This window comes from Pygocentrus nattereri, chromosome 28, assembly GCF_015220715.1.
Source record: "Pygocentrus nattereri isolate fPygNat1 chromosome 28, fPygNat1.pri, whole genome shotgun sequence".
Lineage (NCBI taxonomy): Eukaryota > Metazoa > Chordata > Actinopteri > Characiformes > Serrasalmidae > Pygocentrus > Pygocentrus nattereri.
Window position 1 is genome coordinate 21,685,528 of NC_051238.1, and position 19,755 is coordinate 21,705,282.

The following is a 19,755-nucleotide window of genomic DNA, read 5'->3' on the forward strand; positions in this document are numbered from 1 at the left end:
AGCTTTAAGTAGGAACTACATTTCGAGTACAGAACGGAACAATTAAAATGTAACACCATAATATTACAAGGCAGGAAAGATAACGTGACCAGCTGGTCAATGCCTTCGTGTTGATGTTTGCAGGCGATGACCTGCTGTGTGTCCACGGTTTAACTAGTGAAACTCCCAGTCTGGGCAGTGTATCAGCGCTATGTCCAGCAGCGGAGAGTGGCAGTGTGTACGGCGCGGTAAAGCGGCAGCGCGGAGAGGAAAAGCAGCCAGGTCGGAAAAACCAACCACATCTGAACCAGCAGAACCTCCAGAGCCTCCAGACCGACAGCGGGACACACGCAGAATAACAGAAGCAGTGTAAGATCGCAGTGCATGTTAACCGTGTGGAGTGAATAGAGGTGGGTAATCCAGGTCCAAAAACAAAAAACCCACTCCAGGATTTTGTTCCAACTGCCTCAAGACCTTTGCAGCTACTTTGAGCAAATTAGAGAAGTCAAGTTGTTGGAACAAAATCCTGGGGAGGATTTTTACTTCTTGGAACTGGATTACCCACCTCAGTGAAATTACACTGGACATTTTATATGAAAGTTTTGAAATGTCAGTATAATTCACCTGTAAACAGACTGCTGTTGGTACTGTGCCTTTAAGAGTGAGGAATGTAAAGTACCTCTCTTCTGAGAAGCTGCACAGTATTCTGCATAAATCTCATCACAGCACAACTGGGACATTTATGAATCGAAAAATTCCTATTTGAGAGCCTTGACTTACTCGCCTCAATTGTGTAATCCATCCATCCATCCATTTACATCCATTTCTGGAGCCTATCCCAGCAGTCATCGGGCCACTCCAGGATTTTCATCAGGATACACCCTGGACAGGTTGCCAGTCCATCGCAGGGCAGACAGACAGACAAACACAATCACAAGCACACTCACACTCCGGAGAACCTGGAGGAAACCCACACAGACACGGGGAGAACATGGAGACTCCACACAGAGAGGACCCCGGTCGCCTGGCCGGGGAATCAAACCCAGGCCCCCCTTGCTGTGACGCCCCTCGATTGTGTAATCAAGTCATAAATGTAAAATTTGGGAATGAATCTTTTCTCATCCCTGGAATCTAAAATAAAAAATGTTATTATTTTTTTTAAATTGCAGGTAACGTAGCCTAAAGTACTGGCAGAAGTCAATACCAAAATGTTTAAATTGTGCAATACTCCACGCTTCAACAAGACATAATGATATGAGAAGGTAAGACGTGCACTTAGGAAGATGCTGGGTGCCCATTGTAATCCGCTCCCCTCCTCTCTCTGCAGAAATGACCTGAGAGATGAAGACTTTTGGCTGGAATGGAGAGGTGACTGAATTTTACTTGCCAGTTTTTGTTTTTGTTTTTTTTTAAGCAAATGTTGAATTTGTGGCTCAAACACTCAAGTACTGAAACATGACAAAAATGTCTGGACCACCACCCCGGCCCATTGTCTTGTAGATGTCCTGTGTGGCCGCCTTGCAGAGTCTGCTGGACATAGCTGTACAGATAAGACTGTCAGAGAGGATGAATACCTGCTGGACTGCGTGTGCTATGGCCTGGGCAACTTCTCCTCCTGTGTGTCAGCCAGATATCAGCTTGCCATGTTGTTGCTGCTTTTTGACGCTTTGCAGGTGAACTCATCTACTCTTGTACAGCGAGGATTTGCAATGTATTTATCTATAAGTGCAAACGACTTCACTGCTCACTTTTTAAATCTTTTTCAGATTCCTGTGGGCCAGTGCAGCATGTATGACCCAGTATTCACGGTGTCTGAACGTGAGATTCTGAGAGAGCTGGGCTTCACTGTGCTGACTGAAAATGAGGTAGGTTCTCTGGAGCACTCATGCAGTAAGCAGGTCTCTAAAGAACCATTTTTGTAAATGAGATGTGTTGCAGTGAAGAACCTAAACATAATGTAAAAGTACTATACTTATTTAAAGTAATCCTTTCTGAACTCGTTATTCGAGCTGATTATTTAAACTGACTGCGGTTATGTTGGCTTGAACGAGCCAGTTTACTGCTCATTTTCTTTTTATTATTCATTGGTAAAAAGTCACAGAATTTGTTAATCACAATAAATTCTAGGACAAATAATTGTCAGCTGAAAATTCATTATCCTCACAGGACTAATTAAAGGCCTTTCCTAGAAGTGTAGGACCATTTAGAAACCTTGATAAAGTGAATAAATTACATTTATTCATTTTCACTTTAGACCAAGACTACAATTCAGCTGTAGCTAAAGAAATGACTCCTTTTGTTCCATTATTATACCACATGTGAACTTCATTAACAGGCATGAAGTTTGAATCTTTATACCATGATCTTGTTTTGTCAGGAAGGGAAACGAGCAGTGTGTCGCCCCACCCTCTTCTACCTCATGCACTGTGGAAAGGCTCTGTACAATAATCTCCTCTGGAGGAACTGGAGTCCTCATATCCTGCCCAAAGTCATTGTTATTGGCAACAGCTTTCTTGGCATTCAGGAGAGGTAATGTGACACAAGACTATACTATTGTAACATAGGCCCAGGATTGAGTCATTCAGTCTGTGTACAGTTCACGCAATAAGCTATTAGCAGACGACTCTCTATTGCATGATTTCTGTTTTTCTGTCTGAAATTGCAGAATACTATTTTACCATTTTGAAAGCACATCACAAAGTACTTTTTCAGAAACAAAGTTGTCACCAGGACAAATGGATGATATCAAAACAAGGTTAATGTTAAAAAGAATTGGAAATCACAACGCATGGCATACAAAACGTTGCATTAGACAGGGTCTCTGAGCAAACTTTGTGTTTTTGCTTGATAATAGTTGAGTGATGTGGGGATGAAACCTGATGTTATTGTTTAATATTATTCCTGCCCACTGGTGCACAACAAGACAGGAAATTAGAACCAGATGTTTTGGAAAAGCCTTTATATTCTCATAGATTATGAGGATTATTTTTTTCCATAATGTTAATTAATATGACCAGGGACATGAACTAACAATAAAAGGTCAATTTTGATTTCAGGTTGACTTTGTTTGTATATTGAGGACAGTGTATGTTGAATGTGAGCTCATGACAAAACAATGTTTAAACCCTTGACGCAGTAAGAATCTTGGATGTAGGGTTGTCACTGTTACTTAAATTAGATTTTTTTTAATTGTTGCCAATTTACATGGTGATAATGCCTATTTTAAACTCTGCTGGAAAACCTCTTGATGTTACTAAAGCTATTAAAAAGCTGTTTTATTTGCTGCAAGAACAGCACTGTTGTTTTGTTTTGTATGTGTTTTCTAGGATGCTTCAGAGGGAGCTTGAGAGAGATTACAGCTTTCTCTCAGATGTATCCTTCAGATATTTATGTCTGTGTTGTTACTTGTCCAAAACCTCAAATCAGATGATTCTGAATTGTTGCTGCTGTATACTTCATTTTACAATATGGCAACTAACCATCATAATGAGTCTCTTAACAACACGATTAAATAAAAACCCAGTAGTAAAAGAAGTGTAATGCACTGCAAAGACAAACTGCAGTAATTTGCCTGGTGCCATTTAAAAGGTCCAACCTATTATCTTGTTTATTTCATGGTAGATCCGTGTGTGTCTCTAAAGTGTGTTTTTGTAGGAATTTTCAGGTACGTTAGTTAAACTCGCTTTACTGCCTAATAATCAAAGCAAAACCAGCTTGGTGTATCCTGGCTGCTGGCATTTATTGGGTTATAGGATCATGAATGTGAAAGATATCAATAGATTTAACTGCAAAGACATTAAATCCAATTAGGGAAATATCACAGTCATTGCTGTAGTTGTGGAACATGTTTGCAGACCTTGACGCTGTTGTGTATCGAGATCGTAAATGTGTGTGAGGAGACCAGCCTGCCCTGCTCACAGCGTTTCGTGGATGTTTTTAATGACACTGCACTCATCCGGTTCCCACCCGACAAGCTTCATAAACTCCCAGAACTCATCTGGGCTAATCCCTCAGAACCCCGGTACCAGCACTGCCAAGATCTGGAGATCATCCAAAGAGAGAACAGAAGTTGAAAGGAAAACAAGTGTGCATTTCAAGGGGTGTGTGCAGGATAAGAGATGAGTATAAATTCCAGGACATGGCATAGTGTTGGGAATAATGAGTGTTTATTTTGCATATTCATTTTCTGCTATAAAAATTGTAAAAAAGTTTGTTTTTTGCGCTTTTTTTCCCCCAAAGGGAAGCTGTTACTGTAAAGGGAGTGAGTATAATGTGGTAAATCAAAGAAACATGACTACAGAGGAGTCTGGTTCTGCAGACAGAAGCCATACACCAGAATTCTAATACCATGTTTAATTTGGTCAGCATGTAATGTTTTTGATGTCCTCCTGTTCTTGTGTGTTAGATTTAGTGTCACCTTGTTTAGTTTCATACCTAATGGTGATTATATGTAGTGCATGTCTACAGTTGCAGTTGTCTCAGTTCTGTGCTGGAGTCTCTGTTACAGCCTGTTTCTCCACAGTCATTATTTCTTCCGTGACTTTGCTCTCTTCTCCGTTAACCAAAGCTGGCTCTAATGTGTCTTTTGCTGTCATAATAACCTCTTTTGACTCTGATTGGTTCTTAGCCGAGACAGTGTTGGTTAAAGGGATTTCTGATTGATCAGTTGAACTTTCTGCATCTTGCTCATTTTCAGTCGATGCATCTCCATTTTTCAAGTGAGACTCCACCTCACCAGTTTTTGAATGTTCAGCTTTCTCTTCGAGAACGCCTGAATCTTCCTGTTGACTCTCCTCCCTCGTTTCATTCACCTCTTCAGTCTGCTTTACACTGACTGTGGCTTCCTCATCAACCTTGACCTCAATTGAAGACTCCGCCTTGGCCTTCTCAGCCTCCTCAGCAGCCCTCCTCTCTTTCAGCTTCTCTTTGAACTCCATAATCCTCATGCTGAAATAATAGTAATAATAACTTTATTTACAGTGCATTTTCCATATGGATGGCAGCTCAAAGTGCTTTACAGACAGGTTACTAACAAAAATTACAGCCGATTTCTTCCATTATAGTTCCTGTTTGGTAACTATAGAGGGGAAAAAAACTAAAATAAATGTAGAGTATATATTGAATTGAGTATAAATTGAATCTCATGAAGCAATGACAGATCAAATTGAAAAGGATAAAATTCTAACTTTTTGTATTTATTTAAAAGCTAAATTAAAGAGCTACATTTTTGAATGTTTAAGTGTGCGCCGAGCTTTTAACTTTTTAACTTTCTAATAAAAGATCAAGAATTGAGTTCTAGATTTTAAAAGCATTTTATGAAAGCTATTTACAGAGATCACATACTAGAACAGATTTAGTGAGGTTTAAATTCTAGTAGAAGAACTAAAAAATCTCCTAAAATACATAGGCATCTAGTGCAGTTCTTTAAATTATTCATAATGATTTACTGTCAACCCAGTTTGTGCTGTGTAACAGCTATTCACCAGTCCCTTAGGTCCAGCTTACCTATAAGAAGTCTTCAGGATGCCATTTACCAGAGCCAACTGCTCCAGTGTGGTCTCAGCAGTGGGAGCCAAACTCTGAATAAAGATGAGAAAGAAAGCTCATGTCTAAATTTATTTTAAAAAACACACATCAAGAGTGCAGTTATCCGAGTGGTGCTTACCTCAGGTGTGCTCGAGTCTGTGAGCTCTGCCCCTCCCTGACGTATGGATCGTTCCACACGCACTGCCTGCTGGGTAATGGCTTTCAGAAAGTCAGAACTGCATTTGGTCTGGGGATGATTCTCACCACACTAGAACGCACAATACACACATACTCAGTCACACCATATTATTACATGCTTTCACACTTTTGCAGTCCCAAATCCTGTGGGGTTTTCCCACAACCCCTGAGCTGTGACTCATTCTTTCCCACATTTAGACTGCAAATTCACACGCATCTCACCTGGCTCTGGAAAATGTTGTGCGCCTCTTTCTCTTGAGTCATGCCTCCCCTGTAATCTCCTGCTACACACATCCGCTGAGCCATCAGATGGTGACTGTGGAAAGAGAAATTTTAAATTTAATCTGATAACAGACTGCATGGTAAACTTATCTTCAGTAAAGCCTTCTGAACAACCGTGAACTGCACTGAGTTAAGTAAGCACATATTTTGAAAGTTTCGTCTTACTTCAGGGCAGTCGTCAGGTCCATGGCCCCTCTGAAAGAGGTGCTGAGTTTCAGTGCATTCTGCAGATACTGCAGGGACTGTTCCCCCTGCAGCATTAAGCCCAGAGAACTCTGGAAGAGATTTTGATTTAATATTAGTGTTATGTAACATCATGGTAGAGAATTTATTAGTGCCATTCAACTGATTGTGTGGAGAGTTTGTTGTGACTTGCTCACATCCAGGACTGCTGTGTAGGGGTGATCCTCGCCATGTACTGTCAGCATGAGCAATTTAGCTCGATACATACAACGCAACGCCAAAGCAGTCTCTCCTCCAGCAAACATGTACACTGCCAACAAAGCCTAGAGAGAAGGCGCAAAAGTTGTTTTAAGATATAAGCTGATAAAAATATATACAGTGCTGTGAAAAACGTATTCGCCCCTTCACAATTTCTATTTTTGCACATCTGTCACGCTTGAATGTTCCAAATCAAAAGACTGCTTTTATTAGACAAAGCTAACCCAAGTAAACACAAAATACTGTTTTGAAATGATTTCATTTATGGAAGGAAAAATGCTGTTCAGCCCTACCTGGCCCTGCGTGAAAAAGCAATTGCCCCTTTTGCCACTAAATCCACTAGTTAACCAAATTCCTCATTATACACTCACCGGCCACTTTATTAGGTACTTGCTAGTAAAAGGTTGGACCCCCTTTTGCCTTCAGAACTGTCTTAACTCTTCATGGCAGACTTTCAACAACGTTCAAAGTCACTTAGATCCCCTTTCTTCCCCATTCTGATACTCGGTCTGCACTTCAGCAAGTTGTCTTGACCACCTCTACAAGCCTAAATGCATTGAGTTGCAGCCGTGTGATTGGCTGATTAGCTGTTTGTGTTAACAAGCAATTGAATAGGTTATTGTACCTAATAAAGTGACCAGTGAGTGTACATACAAATAGCAAAACTGGAAGGAATCAAGTAAGGGGCAAATACTGTTTTCACAGCACTGTATGCATTTTGCAGAATAAATTCAAAAAGCAGTGCCAAAATAAGACAAAAAATTAAAAATTATTCAGACCTTTGATATTTACATTGATTCTCTTGTATATTTATACTCAGGGCATTAACAGGGACATTAAGGCATTTTCTTTTGGGAGGTGGCTATCCCAAATGGAGCCTTATTTCAGCCACACCGCTGCATTCCAGAGTAGGAAGTGAGACTGCATCCCTGTCCCTCATGGACACATGGTGAGCAGTTAGATCTCACTGCTTTGAAGTAAATGTGTCCCAAAGTCTGAAAGCCTTACAAATGATTACTGCCAAAATACACTTAGCTGCTGCAATGAAGTCAATTTAGTTAAACAAAACTTAAGTGAACAAAAATGGTTGTGTGTGTGTGTGTGTGTGTGTGTGTGTGTGTGTGTGTGTGTGTGTGTGTGTGTGTGTGTGTGTATATATATATATAGTTATTCAAAGCTGTCATGTTCATGGTCTGGCTAGCATTTCTGAGAAATCCTCAGAATTTGTTAAAATTGCCCAAACATTAACAAAAACACATGGTAAAGCTTCTGTAGTGTTATATATGTAGTGGTTTAAACTTTGTGCAACTTACATATTGTTGAATGGTATTTGGGTGGTCAAAGCCCAGCACTCTCTCACTGATGACGACTACCCTCAATTGCACACTGCGAGCCTTGAAAAAGAAAGCGGAAGATTATGACTGATTTCAGAATTACCTTCATCATTAGTGAAGCACTGCTGGCACTGACAACAACCCACTCCACAACACCCACCTCAGCAGGGTGGCCCTGCAGATAGGCCACTCTTGCCAGTGTACTGAGACAGTGGCAGGCCTCAGGATGAAGATCGTCACATACACGGCCAAACAAATATGCCGCCTCTTTCAACTGGTCGTACGCCTGCTCAAGCAACCCTACAGATGGAGAGGGCTGGTAATTAAATATCTCATCCTTACCAACCATCAAGAACTATAATGTTACTCTGACTTAAAAATGAAACCTTTCTGAAGGCTGTTCTGAGCTGCCTGGAATGCTTGTGAAGCATCAGTCGTCGTCATGGTGAGGTGCTTGACCACGGGCAGGAGATTAAGCACATCGTCTGCAGTGATTGGGGCTTTGTTGCGGTTGTCAAGGACATAGTCTCTTAGCCGCAGCTATGAGATACAAACATGAAAGAAATAGCCGTTAAAAAGGCAATGAAATAATTATAGTTGCTAAACATGTTATACTAAACCTGTTATTTTCTAAATTACAACATATGTGGAGCATTATCGCATACAGTAATTGATGCATTAGGTATATTTGTGATTGTATTACATGTGGGCTTATAGTACCTGTATGCCAGTTTTTAGGCAGATCTCCCGTAACAAGGATAGCCTCTGGATACCATATTGCTCAACCAGGTAGTCAACATTCGACCTGCAATGAACATTTTATGTAACTACTCATGTATAACTACACTGTCTCTGTTGCTCTGGTGTACTGGGCACAAATTAGGGTGACTATGCGTAAAATAAAGGGATATTTTAAAGTAATGTCTCACCCCAGTCCCTGTTTAAGGCCATAGGTCTCTAGAGCATCCTGGCAAATGAGGCTCCACAGTTCATTCCCACTGAGACTGCTCCATGCAATACTGTCAGCAGTTCCTCCTCCTTTATGGCCACGCCTCCTGGAGCGCTTCTTAGATTCCTCTCCATTTGAGGCAGGGTTGAAGTGTGGTACCACTAAGCAGCAGAGGAAGTGACTTGCAGCAGCTGATAGGCTCGCCAGCTCCACTCCCTTGAAAATCAAAGGATAAAAATGCGTATTTGTAAATGCCACCATGAAACATCTGTGGTGCTGCTCTATTAAAGAAGAGCAATGACATACCTGTATGTACCCACTGAAGATCCTTCGAGCACAACGCACTACAATCTCTCCATATGCCAGTCTCTGATAGAAAAAGAACAAGAAACTCTAATGAGGACACATCATATGGTGGGAAATATTGGTCCCACATGTAGCAGCCTACAAGATTTTTAACCCCCTAAAAGAATTCTGATTGCATTGCCAGTTTTTTACCGTGATATGCCGCAGTCGGTCCTTGTGCTCTGACTGGCTGGTGGAAGATATTAAGTGACCCAAATATCTGAGGTTTATGCCTTTCTGATGAAGGGCATGCCGCAGTGTAGCTCCATCTATAGGAATCTCAGTTCCTTGTAAACAGTCATTTACCTATCAGTGAGCCCACACAACGCCACAGATTCATATAACAGGCATACTTCAAAAGATATACAAGTGCCCAAAGTATGAAAGGTATGGAAGATACAATAAACATGATGACACCCACAAATGCTGGTATCTGGTCATTGACAATGAATGCAGCAGCCTCTTTCAGTAATGTCTCCTGTAAGGACACAGCACTACTCTCTGAACTGGGAAACTGCACATCTACAAAGAGAGGAAATATACTGTAATTGTGGCCATAACATTTACTGCATTGATTGGTAATGTTTTGTGGTGTATAGTTTTGATGATTGGGTGCTGTTTATATCTATATGGGATGGGCTTGCCTGGAGAAAAGATGTTGGGGTTGAAACGCATCTCAAAGATGAGGTCACTGACTGAGCCGACATCTTTACAAGCACCTCTCACTGCTTCTGTGCCTCGAGAATCGCCTGTAAATTACACAAGGCTGTTTAGTTAGTACACAGTTTTTCCACCACCAAATTTTAAAAACTGAGCTACTACTGACTAATATTTAGTATAAATGACTAGTAAAAACCTTCTGATCAAATAGTGCAATGTTTAAGACACATTTTATGCAAAGGAAAATCAAGTCAAAGTGATAGAGTAGAAATCAGCCTGTCTGTAAACTGGATCTGTTGTTACTCCAGTAGTCACAACAATAAACACTGTGACAGTTGAGGAGCTTGAGCTACTTTATTTGTTTTCTAGGCAAAAAAAAAAAGGAAAAGAAGGTGAAGTGTGTGACTGTGGAATTGTTTTCTGAGGAAAGATGCGTTTATTCAGTCTCTCTTGCCCAATCTATGCCTGGGTTATGCACACTGAAGCACCAACCTGTCCTGTTTGTGTTACGACACATTTTAGAACAGAAAATATGCAATTTATTTAGAACAATGTGTGTGGCATGCGCCCGCCCCCCCGGGCCCCGACGATGACAGCCGTAAGAGCCGGCAGGAAGGTGGGGCCCAAACACCCAGCGGCGACAAACTTCAGCGAAGACGGCAGGGAGAGAGCTGCGAGTGTGGAGGGGCGAAACGCATGCCACAATGTGAAATTTATTTCATAATTCTTTTTGCATACTTGTATGAGGTATTTTCTGGCTCAGGACCTACGAGACAACCTTAGTAAGTTTCCTCCTTACCAGCTTTTACACACTCTTCCACTCCTCCATTCTCCTCCATCCGTTCTCTCACACGCTTTGTGAATTGAGAATGCCTGAAACAAAGAGGAAACAGAGACTGAGAACAAAATTTTCAGAATCCAAAAACAGATACACTGATCTACTTTAGGTCTCTCAAAAATACACAAGCACAGATCAATACTTACTTGAGTTGTATGAAAGCCTTGACTAGCTCCGGCCGTAGGCGACACAGACCATGGGGGAAGCGTCTAGAAACACCATCCTCTTCACCCTCCTCCCCCTCTACTATGTTGAAGTTGGCATCAGCAGGCATGGTACGAAACACATCCAGTATGTAATAGCGACCGTCTGCTCCCAGCAGGCCCTGGGCATCCGTGGAGGTGAACAGGGGCAGCTGGTAGCCACTGGGCCCCTGAACCGAGTGCCTTTGCAGGCTCAGGGCCTTTGCTGCTTGTGCCAGAAGCTCCAGGAGCTTCCTTCGTGCGGGATTCTCCAGTGGCCCGATGTTGAAGCCATACAGGAGACCCCTGGACACTCCAGGCTGATCGGGACCCTGCAGGCCAGGGGCCAGGCCCTGAGCAGAAAGCCGTAACCCTCTGTATTCCGCCAGAGCAGTAGGGAGAGTATGGAGTGCCTGTAAGTCGCCCTCTAAATCACTGTAAGCTTGGATGGATCTCAGTTCAAGTCTTTGCGCTGCCCTGCGACCTCGCTCACCGCCCAGCCCCTCCTGCCCTGGCCCACCCATACTCAGAAATAAGCCACCCCACAGAAAGGCTGGGTTGTCGTTGCAACTGTTGATTGGGTCAACAAACCCGTCAATCACTTTTTCAGCACCCTGGGCTACAGCCCACACAAAGGCACTATTTACCTGTAGGAGAAAGCAAATCAGAGTTAAGCGCAGAGCTGCAAGATATGGACGAAGTAAAATGTTGCGATCCTATCACATGTCTTAAAACAGTGGAGAACTTGTGTACTTGTAATTTGATTAAATATTGGCCTGCATTATTTTGACCAAAATTATTTATGGTTCTTGGTTCACTTCAATTCCTTCAATCATCAAAACAAAACAGAAACGCATGTGAAACGTCAGAGATTGTTAAGAAAGCGCATATTGCAATACAAGAAGTGCAATTTGTTTGAAGGCTCATTTGGACACTGCAGCTTTCAGCAATCAATAATGGCAACATTTCAATAACGATTAACAAAAAAAAAATGATTGTGCAGTGCTAGTAACACACTGGACCAGCAGGATGGGTTTTGTGTATGATTGTAAAAATGAACACACCTAGAATAAATGATGTGCATGTGTTGGCATTCGAATAATGTATACCTGTAGTAAGGCTTTGTCTCTTTGAAGTCTCTCTTCTAATGTGGTTTGTGGTAGATCTCTTGCTGCCTGGATTTCTTCATTCCAGTCTGGGGCCTGTGGACACACCAAAGCATCTCAGCAATGCACACAGCCTGCACCACTAAGAATGAACAATGTTTGCACCAAGCCTGCCCCGACTACAGATACAAACCATCTGACAAACAGAATGGTTATATTGTTTGCTTGGAAGAGGAAGATTATGATTACAGACAAAAGGGTGAGTACCTGTGTATTAAGGCCCTGCTCCAGGCCCAGTCTGCAGCTGTAGTTGATTTTGTGAGAGTGGAGTGCAGTGCCTCCCAGCCAGCTCAGAGTAGGGTAAGGAGTGGACATGGACTCTTCAGTAGGCAGGGTGGGCCTGAGGTAGTGAGACAGACATTTAGACTGATACTAGATAGGACATTAACCTCTTAGATGCCATTTCTGGCCTTAACAAAGGCATGTGCTTTACATTTTTGTGCATGTCTGTGTTCAGTAAGTAAACGTACAGCATGTGGATTTATTGTCCATCATTACATAAAAGAGGTATAAAGCTGCCTTTTGTTGCTAAATGTGCTGCAATATTTTCTGAACATGCAGAATGAAATTTATTAAGCACTAGACTTTATTTGTTTAGTCAAGAGCAACAATAAAAGGTGTCCGAAATAATGTCCCAGATAATTTGTCATACAGACACAAAATCTTTTCATCATCTTTTTTTGTGATATAAATGCAATTTCACAGAGACGCCAGGTTAATAAAGAGAAAAGACATCATAACAGATGCTGCAGTTTTTTCTGAGGGCATTAAAGCTTTAAGGGGTTAAATGTGTGCAAGTGTTTGTTTGAATGGATTACCTGTGTCGGAGTGCACTAAAGTTGTGCTTAAACTGTGGGCTGAGCTGGGACAGGAGGTCAGTCAGACAGTGACAAACTGGAGTGGACGGGGCAGGTCGAGGATCAAACGCATCTAGAGTGGACCTTAAATAAATGAAATTAATCACAAATAACCAGTGAGAGAGGGTATTACTGGTTACATACTCAGCTTCATCTGTGAGTACATTTATGGAACTGAAATTCATCCCCATGTATCTGTTGCTGAGAGCAAAGACAGTGTTCTCACCTGTTCAGGTAAAATCCTCGTGGGGAGGAAGTGAGATCACAGTGTTTTCCTTCCAGAGTCTGAACGCTAATATACAGAAAGTCACCCTGCAGTTTCCTTGAGCCAGGGGGAGGGTTCCAACAGCTGAGTGACAGGTCTACCAGGCATCTGGGAGCCTGAAAAGATCATCAGTTCTCAGTCTCAACCTCAAACACTGTGTGCAACGCACATCTAAAGCAGTGTTAATGCTAATGAACGAATGTGGCATTTGTGCGCTCCATTTACCTCAGTGTATGTGCTGGAGGGTAGAAGTGTGGCCAGCGGGGGGAGCTCTGTGGCCCCGGGTAGGATGTAGTCAGGAGGTGGAGGAGCTTCATTGGGCTGCTCAGTCCTATTGTTAGCTCTTTTGCCCTTTGCTGAGTGACCAGCAGGAGGGAGCTCTGAAACAAGTACACAAAAAATAAGTGCATTTAATGTTTCCTCTCTATAACACACTCATTTCAGCTGAAGAAAGAGCTTTGTACGTAGTTGATTAGTTGCAGGTGCACTACAGGACCAGGGCGGGGAAGTACTGCACTTTAGGACAATAACCTTGAAAAATTTTTACACACTTACCGGGTGTGTGTGTGAGTGTGTTGAGTATGCTGGGTGATCTGCCCTCTCGCAGAGCGTCCTGGGGGCTGGCAGCTCTCAGCAGCTCATCGACACGAGCCAGATGAGCTCGTGCTGATCGTGGAGAGTATGGCTCTGTAACAAACACACACCATCTTCTTTTAATTGAGGCTCAATTTTTTAATATACACTTATATTAACCAAAGTTCCAATACAATAACGTTATTTGATTCGTGTTACTTAAATACGCAACCGATGTTTAGTTTGTGAATTTACAATGCAAGTTTAGCTCATTACAGAGTGAATAAAGTGCTACACCAAAATAGCACAACATAATATATGATTATGCCACATTATTTTGATAAAGGTGTAGCGGCATTTAAATACTGCACGAGTACTGCCTCACCGTATTTACATCCGAAAATTGCAACAGAGGTTGGACAAGTGTTTAGAATAGAAACCAGGTGATTCTGATTATGCATCATTAGTTTCATGTAGTTTCTTGTACTATAGCTCCAAATGTGTTCAGAGAACTGAAATAAATGCTCAAATCAGTCATGTTTTACTTTTTATATAAAACATATTTGTAAGTTTGTTTTATACCTTCTTTTAATGTTTGCTGTTCTCTATTTTATATGTTAATTACATGTCATCTGTTGAGCTAGCTGTTGAAAACAAGATGAGAAAAATCTCAAATCTGCAAATAAAGCTTTACTACAAAAAGCCTCCCATTCATTAGATGAGTAAGCGGTTCCTTCCTAGCACATTCAGATTCTCACACTTATCAAAGTGAGTGACTGTGTGTGATTTATGGCAAGCTTAGACTTGTTTGGTTACAGCTGGCTTTGTAAGCACTCATGCCAAAGTAAAGCGGCAAAACCTGTACAGCAAAACTCGGCACTACTCTTTACTTGGCTTTGCCATGCAGTTATAATTTACAAAACTGGACACAGCAATAGAATCTAAATACTACATCAATTTTAACACTTGCTGAATGTAACGGAATAAGAACTATTGCTGAATGCTTTGATCGTAGCCCTGTCCATGTGGGTCCATGCTGCCTGTCCATGAAGATTACACACGAATCATTATATCATAGAATCTGGGCAGACGTTACGATGAGTGACTCAACATCTACCACCATCCAAACAATTTAGCCAGTTTTACAGCACATGATTCACAACATAACATCACCTTATGAAGGGCAGTGCTCTACTTACCTTCTATTAGTCGGAGGGTGACACCTGCTTTAAAGCCTTTGATGCTCTGGAGCTCAGTGAAGGGATCAAGGGTTACACCCGAAAGGGCAAGAGCAAGGGATGTACGGGGGGCCACATCCTCTCTACCTAGAATGGTCAGTATTGCATCCTGGACCAGCCAGAAGCCATTAACCTGCACAGACAATACATACATTCATGATTACACTGCAAACTCTGTCATAGAGGATATTTTACAAAGCCGGATCATTTAAGCTCAAAATTTGTCCAATAGGCCTTTTACATCTCCCTTCGACTGGAAACCTTGGATATTCACCTTTGGGCTTCAACTGTCTGGCTAACTGAGAAATCTTGCTTTGTAAAATGGCCCATGAAGGGTTGACGCTCAAAACTAAACTGAACACTAGCTGTCCTTACTTCTGGCCCTGAAGAGCTGCTGTCCAGCAGAGTTTGGTGTTGTTCCTGCTGAAATACACCTGATTCAACTCTGTTTATAACCAAGTTTAGTAAGACTGTATCGTACATGATCCCTGCTAGTCTAAGCAGATTAGATGCCTACTTAAGGCTGACCTCAAATATAACTGATATGAAAGCTGGATGTACTAGTTCGGTGTGAAAATGGCAAATATCACCTAAACTCACCTATCATATTTTGGTGTGAACCAAATAAATTCTCTCTGAGACATAAGGAATCTTACCTGTATCTCAAAAGCATCAACCCCTGCCCCTTGGACCTTCACTGAAAGCATCCCATCATCTTCCTTAATGCCTCCTCCAGGCCTTTTGCCATTGATTTGCTGAGAGGTATCTGTAGAATGAAACTATACTGTAAAAGAATGTAGAAGAAGAATGTGCCTCCGGGTATCACGTACACTCTGCAAAAATTACATGAGTTAGAAGTACTCTAAGAAAAGAAAAACATTTTTTTTTAAATCAACCAAGATGCAAAAGCAAGAGCCATACAGCAGATGCCATCAATCTAGATGACAAGAGTTGCAAGAGCAACCTTGACGACCTAATACGAAGTATTAGAGATGAACCTTTTGGTTAAAGGTTCTCACTCAGCAAAGGTTAAGCAAGACCCAGCTTGACTTTATGTAAGCTTGTCCAGGCACAAATTTGCCTACAAGAAAGATGAAAACATCAAATACTGCCTGGTCGGGGGGGACATCCTGGGGCTTTCTGGAGAAAAAAAAAAACGTGGTGCTTGTCCTGTTCCAGTGAGCACAGCTGGGGTATGACAAACGGAAAGCAGTCCAAGATTCGCACAGTGACAATGTGCTACACATTGGCAGAACAGATCAAGCACACAGGACTTTGCCAACAAAGCTTTGATGACCAGGTGGTAGACCTGAACAGAACTCTTTGCAAAGAACTTTCCATGTAAGAGAATGGGCTATCCACAGCTTTAAGCTTGTGAAAATAAAAAAGTAAATAAGTAATTAAAGAATGGGCCCCATCAAACTGGTTGATAGCTTGAGGTTGTCTCAAAAAAATGTGTCAAAAAGACATTTTAGCAACTCATCAAATCGATGGTAGACTCTTTGTGTGAAGAAACCCTGGAGAAGAATTCGAACCAGACTGCAGACTATTTATAGATATTTCACCTTTTTGTTATTTGCAGATTTGTATTACTTGTATTTTTTTTATTTTACTGAAATTTAAGGCGACTTCTGCACCCAGCAGAGGCCAAGGGCCGGCCATGGGGGTGGGGGGGTGGCATGGTGCAGTGCCAACCTGGAATGAAGCTTGGAAACCCTTCTGGTCACCTTAGCTATGGAGCGTAAAACAGTCAGTCATCGTTAATAATGTATCAGTTATACTTTATGCTGAAAATCTGACATCTGGGCAGTTGTGAGAGTGGCGCTGCTGCATTTAATAGTTAGCCTATCTTGCTGTGACAGGCTAATTTGCTGAGCAAACGGGTGAGTGAATGTGTGCAGGGTCCCTTCAGCGGTGCTGCTCTGTGAGCTACATCATGAAGTAGCATATTTGACAGGAAGAGGAAAACATGCTATCTAATTTCTTTTTACAGTTGAACACACGTTTGTGCTGTCTGGCTACCTTCCTAATCATCAGACCCACATAACTTGTAGTGAAGCAACCTAAATGAATCACTTCTATGGCCTCTCTTCATGAAATGTGCATTAAGCTTAGTGTGCACTTAGTGTAATTAAAATGACAAATCAAATACATCATCATTTCCACGAATGACTAAAATACACTCACTGGCTAGGAAAAGTAAAACCCCCTTTTGCCTTCAGAACTGCCTTAGTTCTTCGTGGCACACTTTCAACAAGGTGTTGGAAACGTTCCTCAGAGATTTTGGTTGGTTATTTGAGCTCCTGTTGCCTTTCTATCATCTGGAACCAGTCTGCCCATTCTCCTCTGACCTCTCACATCAACAAGGCATTTTCGTCCACACAACTGACCGCTCACTGGATATTTCCTCTTTTTCGGACCGTTCTCTGTAAACCCTAGAGATGGTTGTGTGTGAAAATCCCAGTAGATCAGCAGTTTCTGAAATACTCAGACCAGCCCGTCTGGCACCAACAACCACGCCACTTTCAAAGCCCCTTAAATCCCCTTTCTTCCCCGTTCTGATGCTCGGTCTGCACTTCAGCAAGTTGTCTTGACCACCTCTACATGCCTAAATGCATTAAGTTGTGGCCGTTTGATTGGCTGACTAGCTATTTGTGTTAACAAGCACCTGAACAGGTGTACTTAATAAAGTGGCCAGTGAGTATGTTGCAATGCAAAAGTTGCTTTGATGTAATTTATTCACATTTAAATGACGGACAGAATGAGGTATATACAGAGAAAAATGCACTCTTAAAAAAAAAGAAACTGTGACGACATTGGTTCTATACAGAATCAGGAACACAAAGAACCACCAGCACGATTAAATGGTTCTCTGCAGGGGGAAATGGTTCTTCAGGTTGATGGAGATGGATGTGTCGTGTATGGTTCTGCATAGAGCTTTTCTGAAAATGGTTGTATACAGCACCAAAAGTGTTCTTCTACTGTTATGATGTCACGTTCGAACCCTTTTGGTGCTATATAGAACCATTCTGTTCACTAAAGAACCATCTTTAAGTGTATAGCAGTGTGCCACCACAAAATCTCTGGATCCTACTTGGCCACCTTATTCTGAAAGTTCTAGTTACAGCCCTGGCACCAAGAGAAATTCCTACGTCTTACACTAGATTCCTGCTTCGACCTTCCTTGCTTCTCTCTAGTAAGCCTGGCAGCAAAGGTGCAGAGTAAAGCGTAGTCTGACAGTGACAGGCAGCTGCCCCGAGTGCAACGCGTCCTTCAGAAGAGGCAGGAATGCCCTGCAGTGGATTACGCTGGCCTTCTGCCAGGAGAGAGCGAGGTTACTGTCGATCTGCAGCAGATGTGCGATGGTGGGGCTTTTGTTACAGAAAAAAAAAGCAGAATCACATTTGTTGGATCTGTAAAGAAACAAGTATATTAGTGCCTAGGTGAAGAGCATGATTATACACTCACCAGCCACTTTATTAGGCACACCCATTCAATTGCTTGTTAACACAAACAGCTAATCAGCCAATCACACGGCCGCGACTCAATGCATTTAGGCATGTCGAGGTGGTCAAGACAACTTGCTGAAGTGCAGACCGAGCATCAGAACGGGGAAGAAAGGGGATTTAGGTGACTTTGAACGTGGTGTGGTTGTTGGTGCCAGACGGGCTGGTCTGAGTATTTCAGAAACTGCTGATCTGCTGGGATTTTCACACACAACCATCTCTAGGGTTTACAGAGAACGGTCCGAAAAAGAGGAAATATCCAGTGAGCGGTCAGTTGTGTGGACGAAAATGCCTTGTTGATGTGAGAGGTCAGAGGAGAATGGGCAGACTGGTTCCAGCTGATAGAAAGACAACAGGAACTCAAATAACCAACCAAAATATCTGAGGAACGTTTCCAACACCTTGTTGAAAGTGTGTCACGAAGAATTAAGACAGTTCTGACGACAAAAGGAGGTCCAACCTTTTACTAGCACCTAATGTACCTAATAAAGTGGCCGGTGAGTGTACATATTGCGGGAGGAGGAGCTCTGGGATCCAATCAGCGGAGCTGCAGAGTGAAAGCTCTTCCATGAAGTGAATAACAGCGTTTATAAGAAACTCCACACGTAAAGACGGCTTTGTTCACACTAATAAAGCAATGAGAGAGCTCTGAGAGAAAGCTCACGCTCAGCACGACTTCTGTCTGACTGAACGCGGAGGAGAGGCGTATTTTCCTTCTCCTTCCACACAGACTCTCGACTCTCGGCATGAAAGCGCAGAGAAAAGACGGCAATGCAGAAACGGGGAAAACGAGGGAAACGGGGAGAGAAGTTGTGAAGCAGGAGAAGCCACGAAAGCGTCTCCAGATAAACCCGACGTTTCATTCTCACCCGTTTGTTTCTGCTCTCCGCTTCTTCTTTTCGCTGCGTCTTTCATTTTTCCTCTTTGCTCCGTTTCCTCTTTTCCTCTTCAGAAGTCTTCCGAACTCTTCCGTCGTCCTCTTGTAGCACGAGACCTGCTATCAGGTGTGGGTGAAGTAAAACTTGTTACTCGCTTTTCTTTTCCTCAGTCAGCCACTCCCTCCTTTTACTCAGTAGCCTCTGGCCTCCCTCCCTGGACGTGCCTCAGCCAGACATGTTTGACTGGGTGTGTCCGTTCATTCTTCGACACATCTGCCAGAGAGAGAGAGAGAGAGAGAGAGAGAGAGAAAGAAAGAGAGAAAGAGAAAGAAAGAAAGAGAGAGAGAGGGGAAAGAAAGAAAGAGAGAGAGAGAGGGGAAAGAAAGAAAGAGAGAGAGAGAGGGGAAAGAAAGAAAGAGAGAGAGAGAGAGGGGAAAGAAAGAAAGGGAGAGAGAGAGAGAGAGGAAAGAAAGTGAGAGAGAGAGAGAGAGAGAGCTCCCCTCCTCCACTCACTCACTCTCCCCTCAGGCAAAGGTGG

General features: G+C 42.4%; 2 protein-coding genes across 2 annotated transcripts; one reads left to right on the forward strand and one right to left on the reverse strand.

Annotated features, from left to right (window-relative positions):
* Nucleotides 1-42: 42 nt before the first annotated feature.
* srrd (SRR1 domain containing) lies at nucleotides 43-4,190 on the forward strand. Its single transcript, XM_017702800.2, has 7 exons — nucleotides 43-348; nucleotides 1,307-1,347; nucleotides 1,480-1,652; nucleotides 1,746-1,844; nucleotides 2,357-2,508; nucleotides 3,306-3,351; nucleotides 3,858-4,190. The coding sequence occupies exons 1-7, from the start codon at nucleotides 191-193 to the stop codon at nucleotides 4,050-4,052; spliced, it is 864 nt and encodes a 287-aa protein (XP_017558289.2). The 5' UTR covers nucleotides 43-190; the 3' UTR covers nucleotides 4,053-4,190.
* Nucleotides 4,124-19,543, reverse strand: si:ch211-166a6.5 (clustered mitochondria protein homolog). The gene is made up of 26 exons (XM_017702795.2): nucleotides 19,209-19,543; nucleotides 15,490-15,599; nucleotides 14,795-14,966; nucleotides 13,578-13,709; nucleotides 13,248-13,402; nucleotides 12,984-13,138; nucleotides 12,719-12,841; nucleotides 12,108-12,240; nucleotides 11,844-11,936; nucleotides 10,699-11,381; nucleotides 10,514-10,587; nucleotides 9,699-9,803; nucleotides 9,476-9,576; nucleotides 9,208-9,360; nucleotides 9,016-9,078; nucleotides 8,690-8,925; nucleotides 8,481-8,565; nucleotides 8,147-8,300; nucleotides 7,921-8,060; nucleotides 7,740-7,820; nucleotides 6,366-6,491; nucleotides 6,151-6,260; nucleotides 5,926-6,019; nucleotides 5,645-5,773; nucleotides 5,485-5,558; nucleotides 4,124-4,926 (listed from the first exon to the last, which is right to left on the reverse strand). Exons 1-26 carry the CDS (start codon nucleotides 19,252-19,254, stop codon nucleotides 4,458-4,460), a joined length of 3,996 nt encoding a protein of 1,331 aa, XP_017558284.2. The 5' UTR covers nucleotides 19,255-19,543; the 3' UTR covers nucleotides 4,124-4,457.
* Between the last annotated feature and the right edge of the window lie 212 nt (nucleotides 19,544-19,755).

What these genes read in the sequence shown, in the direction of transcription:
- srrd (XM_017702800.2), top strand. Translation starts at nt 191, where the DNA reads ATGTCCAGCAGCGGAGAGTGGCAGTGTGTACGGCGCGGTAAAGCGGCA. An exon ending in CGCAGAATAACAGAAGCAGT is followed by an intron (nt 349 to 1,306) that starts GTAAGATCGCAG and finishes CTCTCTCTGCAG; the next exon opens with AAATGACCTGAGAGATGAAG. An exon ending in ATTACAGCTTTCTCTCAGAT is followed by an intron (nt 3,352 to 3,857) that starts GTATCCTTCAGA and finishes TTGTGTATCGAG; the next exon opens with ATCGTAAATGTGTGTGAGGA.
- si:ch211-166a6.5 (XM_017702795.2), bottom strand. Translation starts at nt 19,254, where the DNA reads ATGAAAGACGCAGCGAAAAGAAGAAGCGGAGAGCAGAAACAAACGG. An exon ending in CACCCTCCGACTAATAGAAG is followed by an intron (nt 13,710 to 14,794) that starts GTAAGTAGAGCA and finishes TGTTTGTTACAG; the next exon opens with AGCCATACTCTCCACGATCA. An exon ending in TGCAGGGCCACCCTGCTGAG is followed by an intron (nt 7,821 to 7,920) that starts GTGGGTGTTGTG and finishes TTCTTTTTCAAG; the next exon opens with GCTCGCAGTGTGCAATTGAG.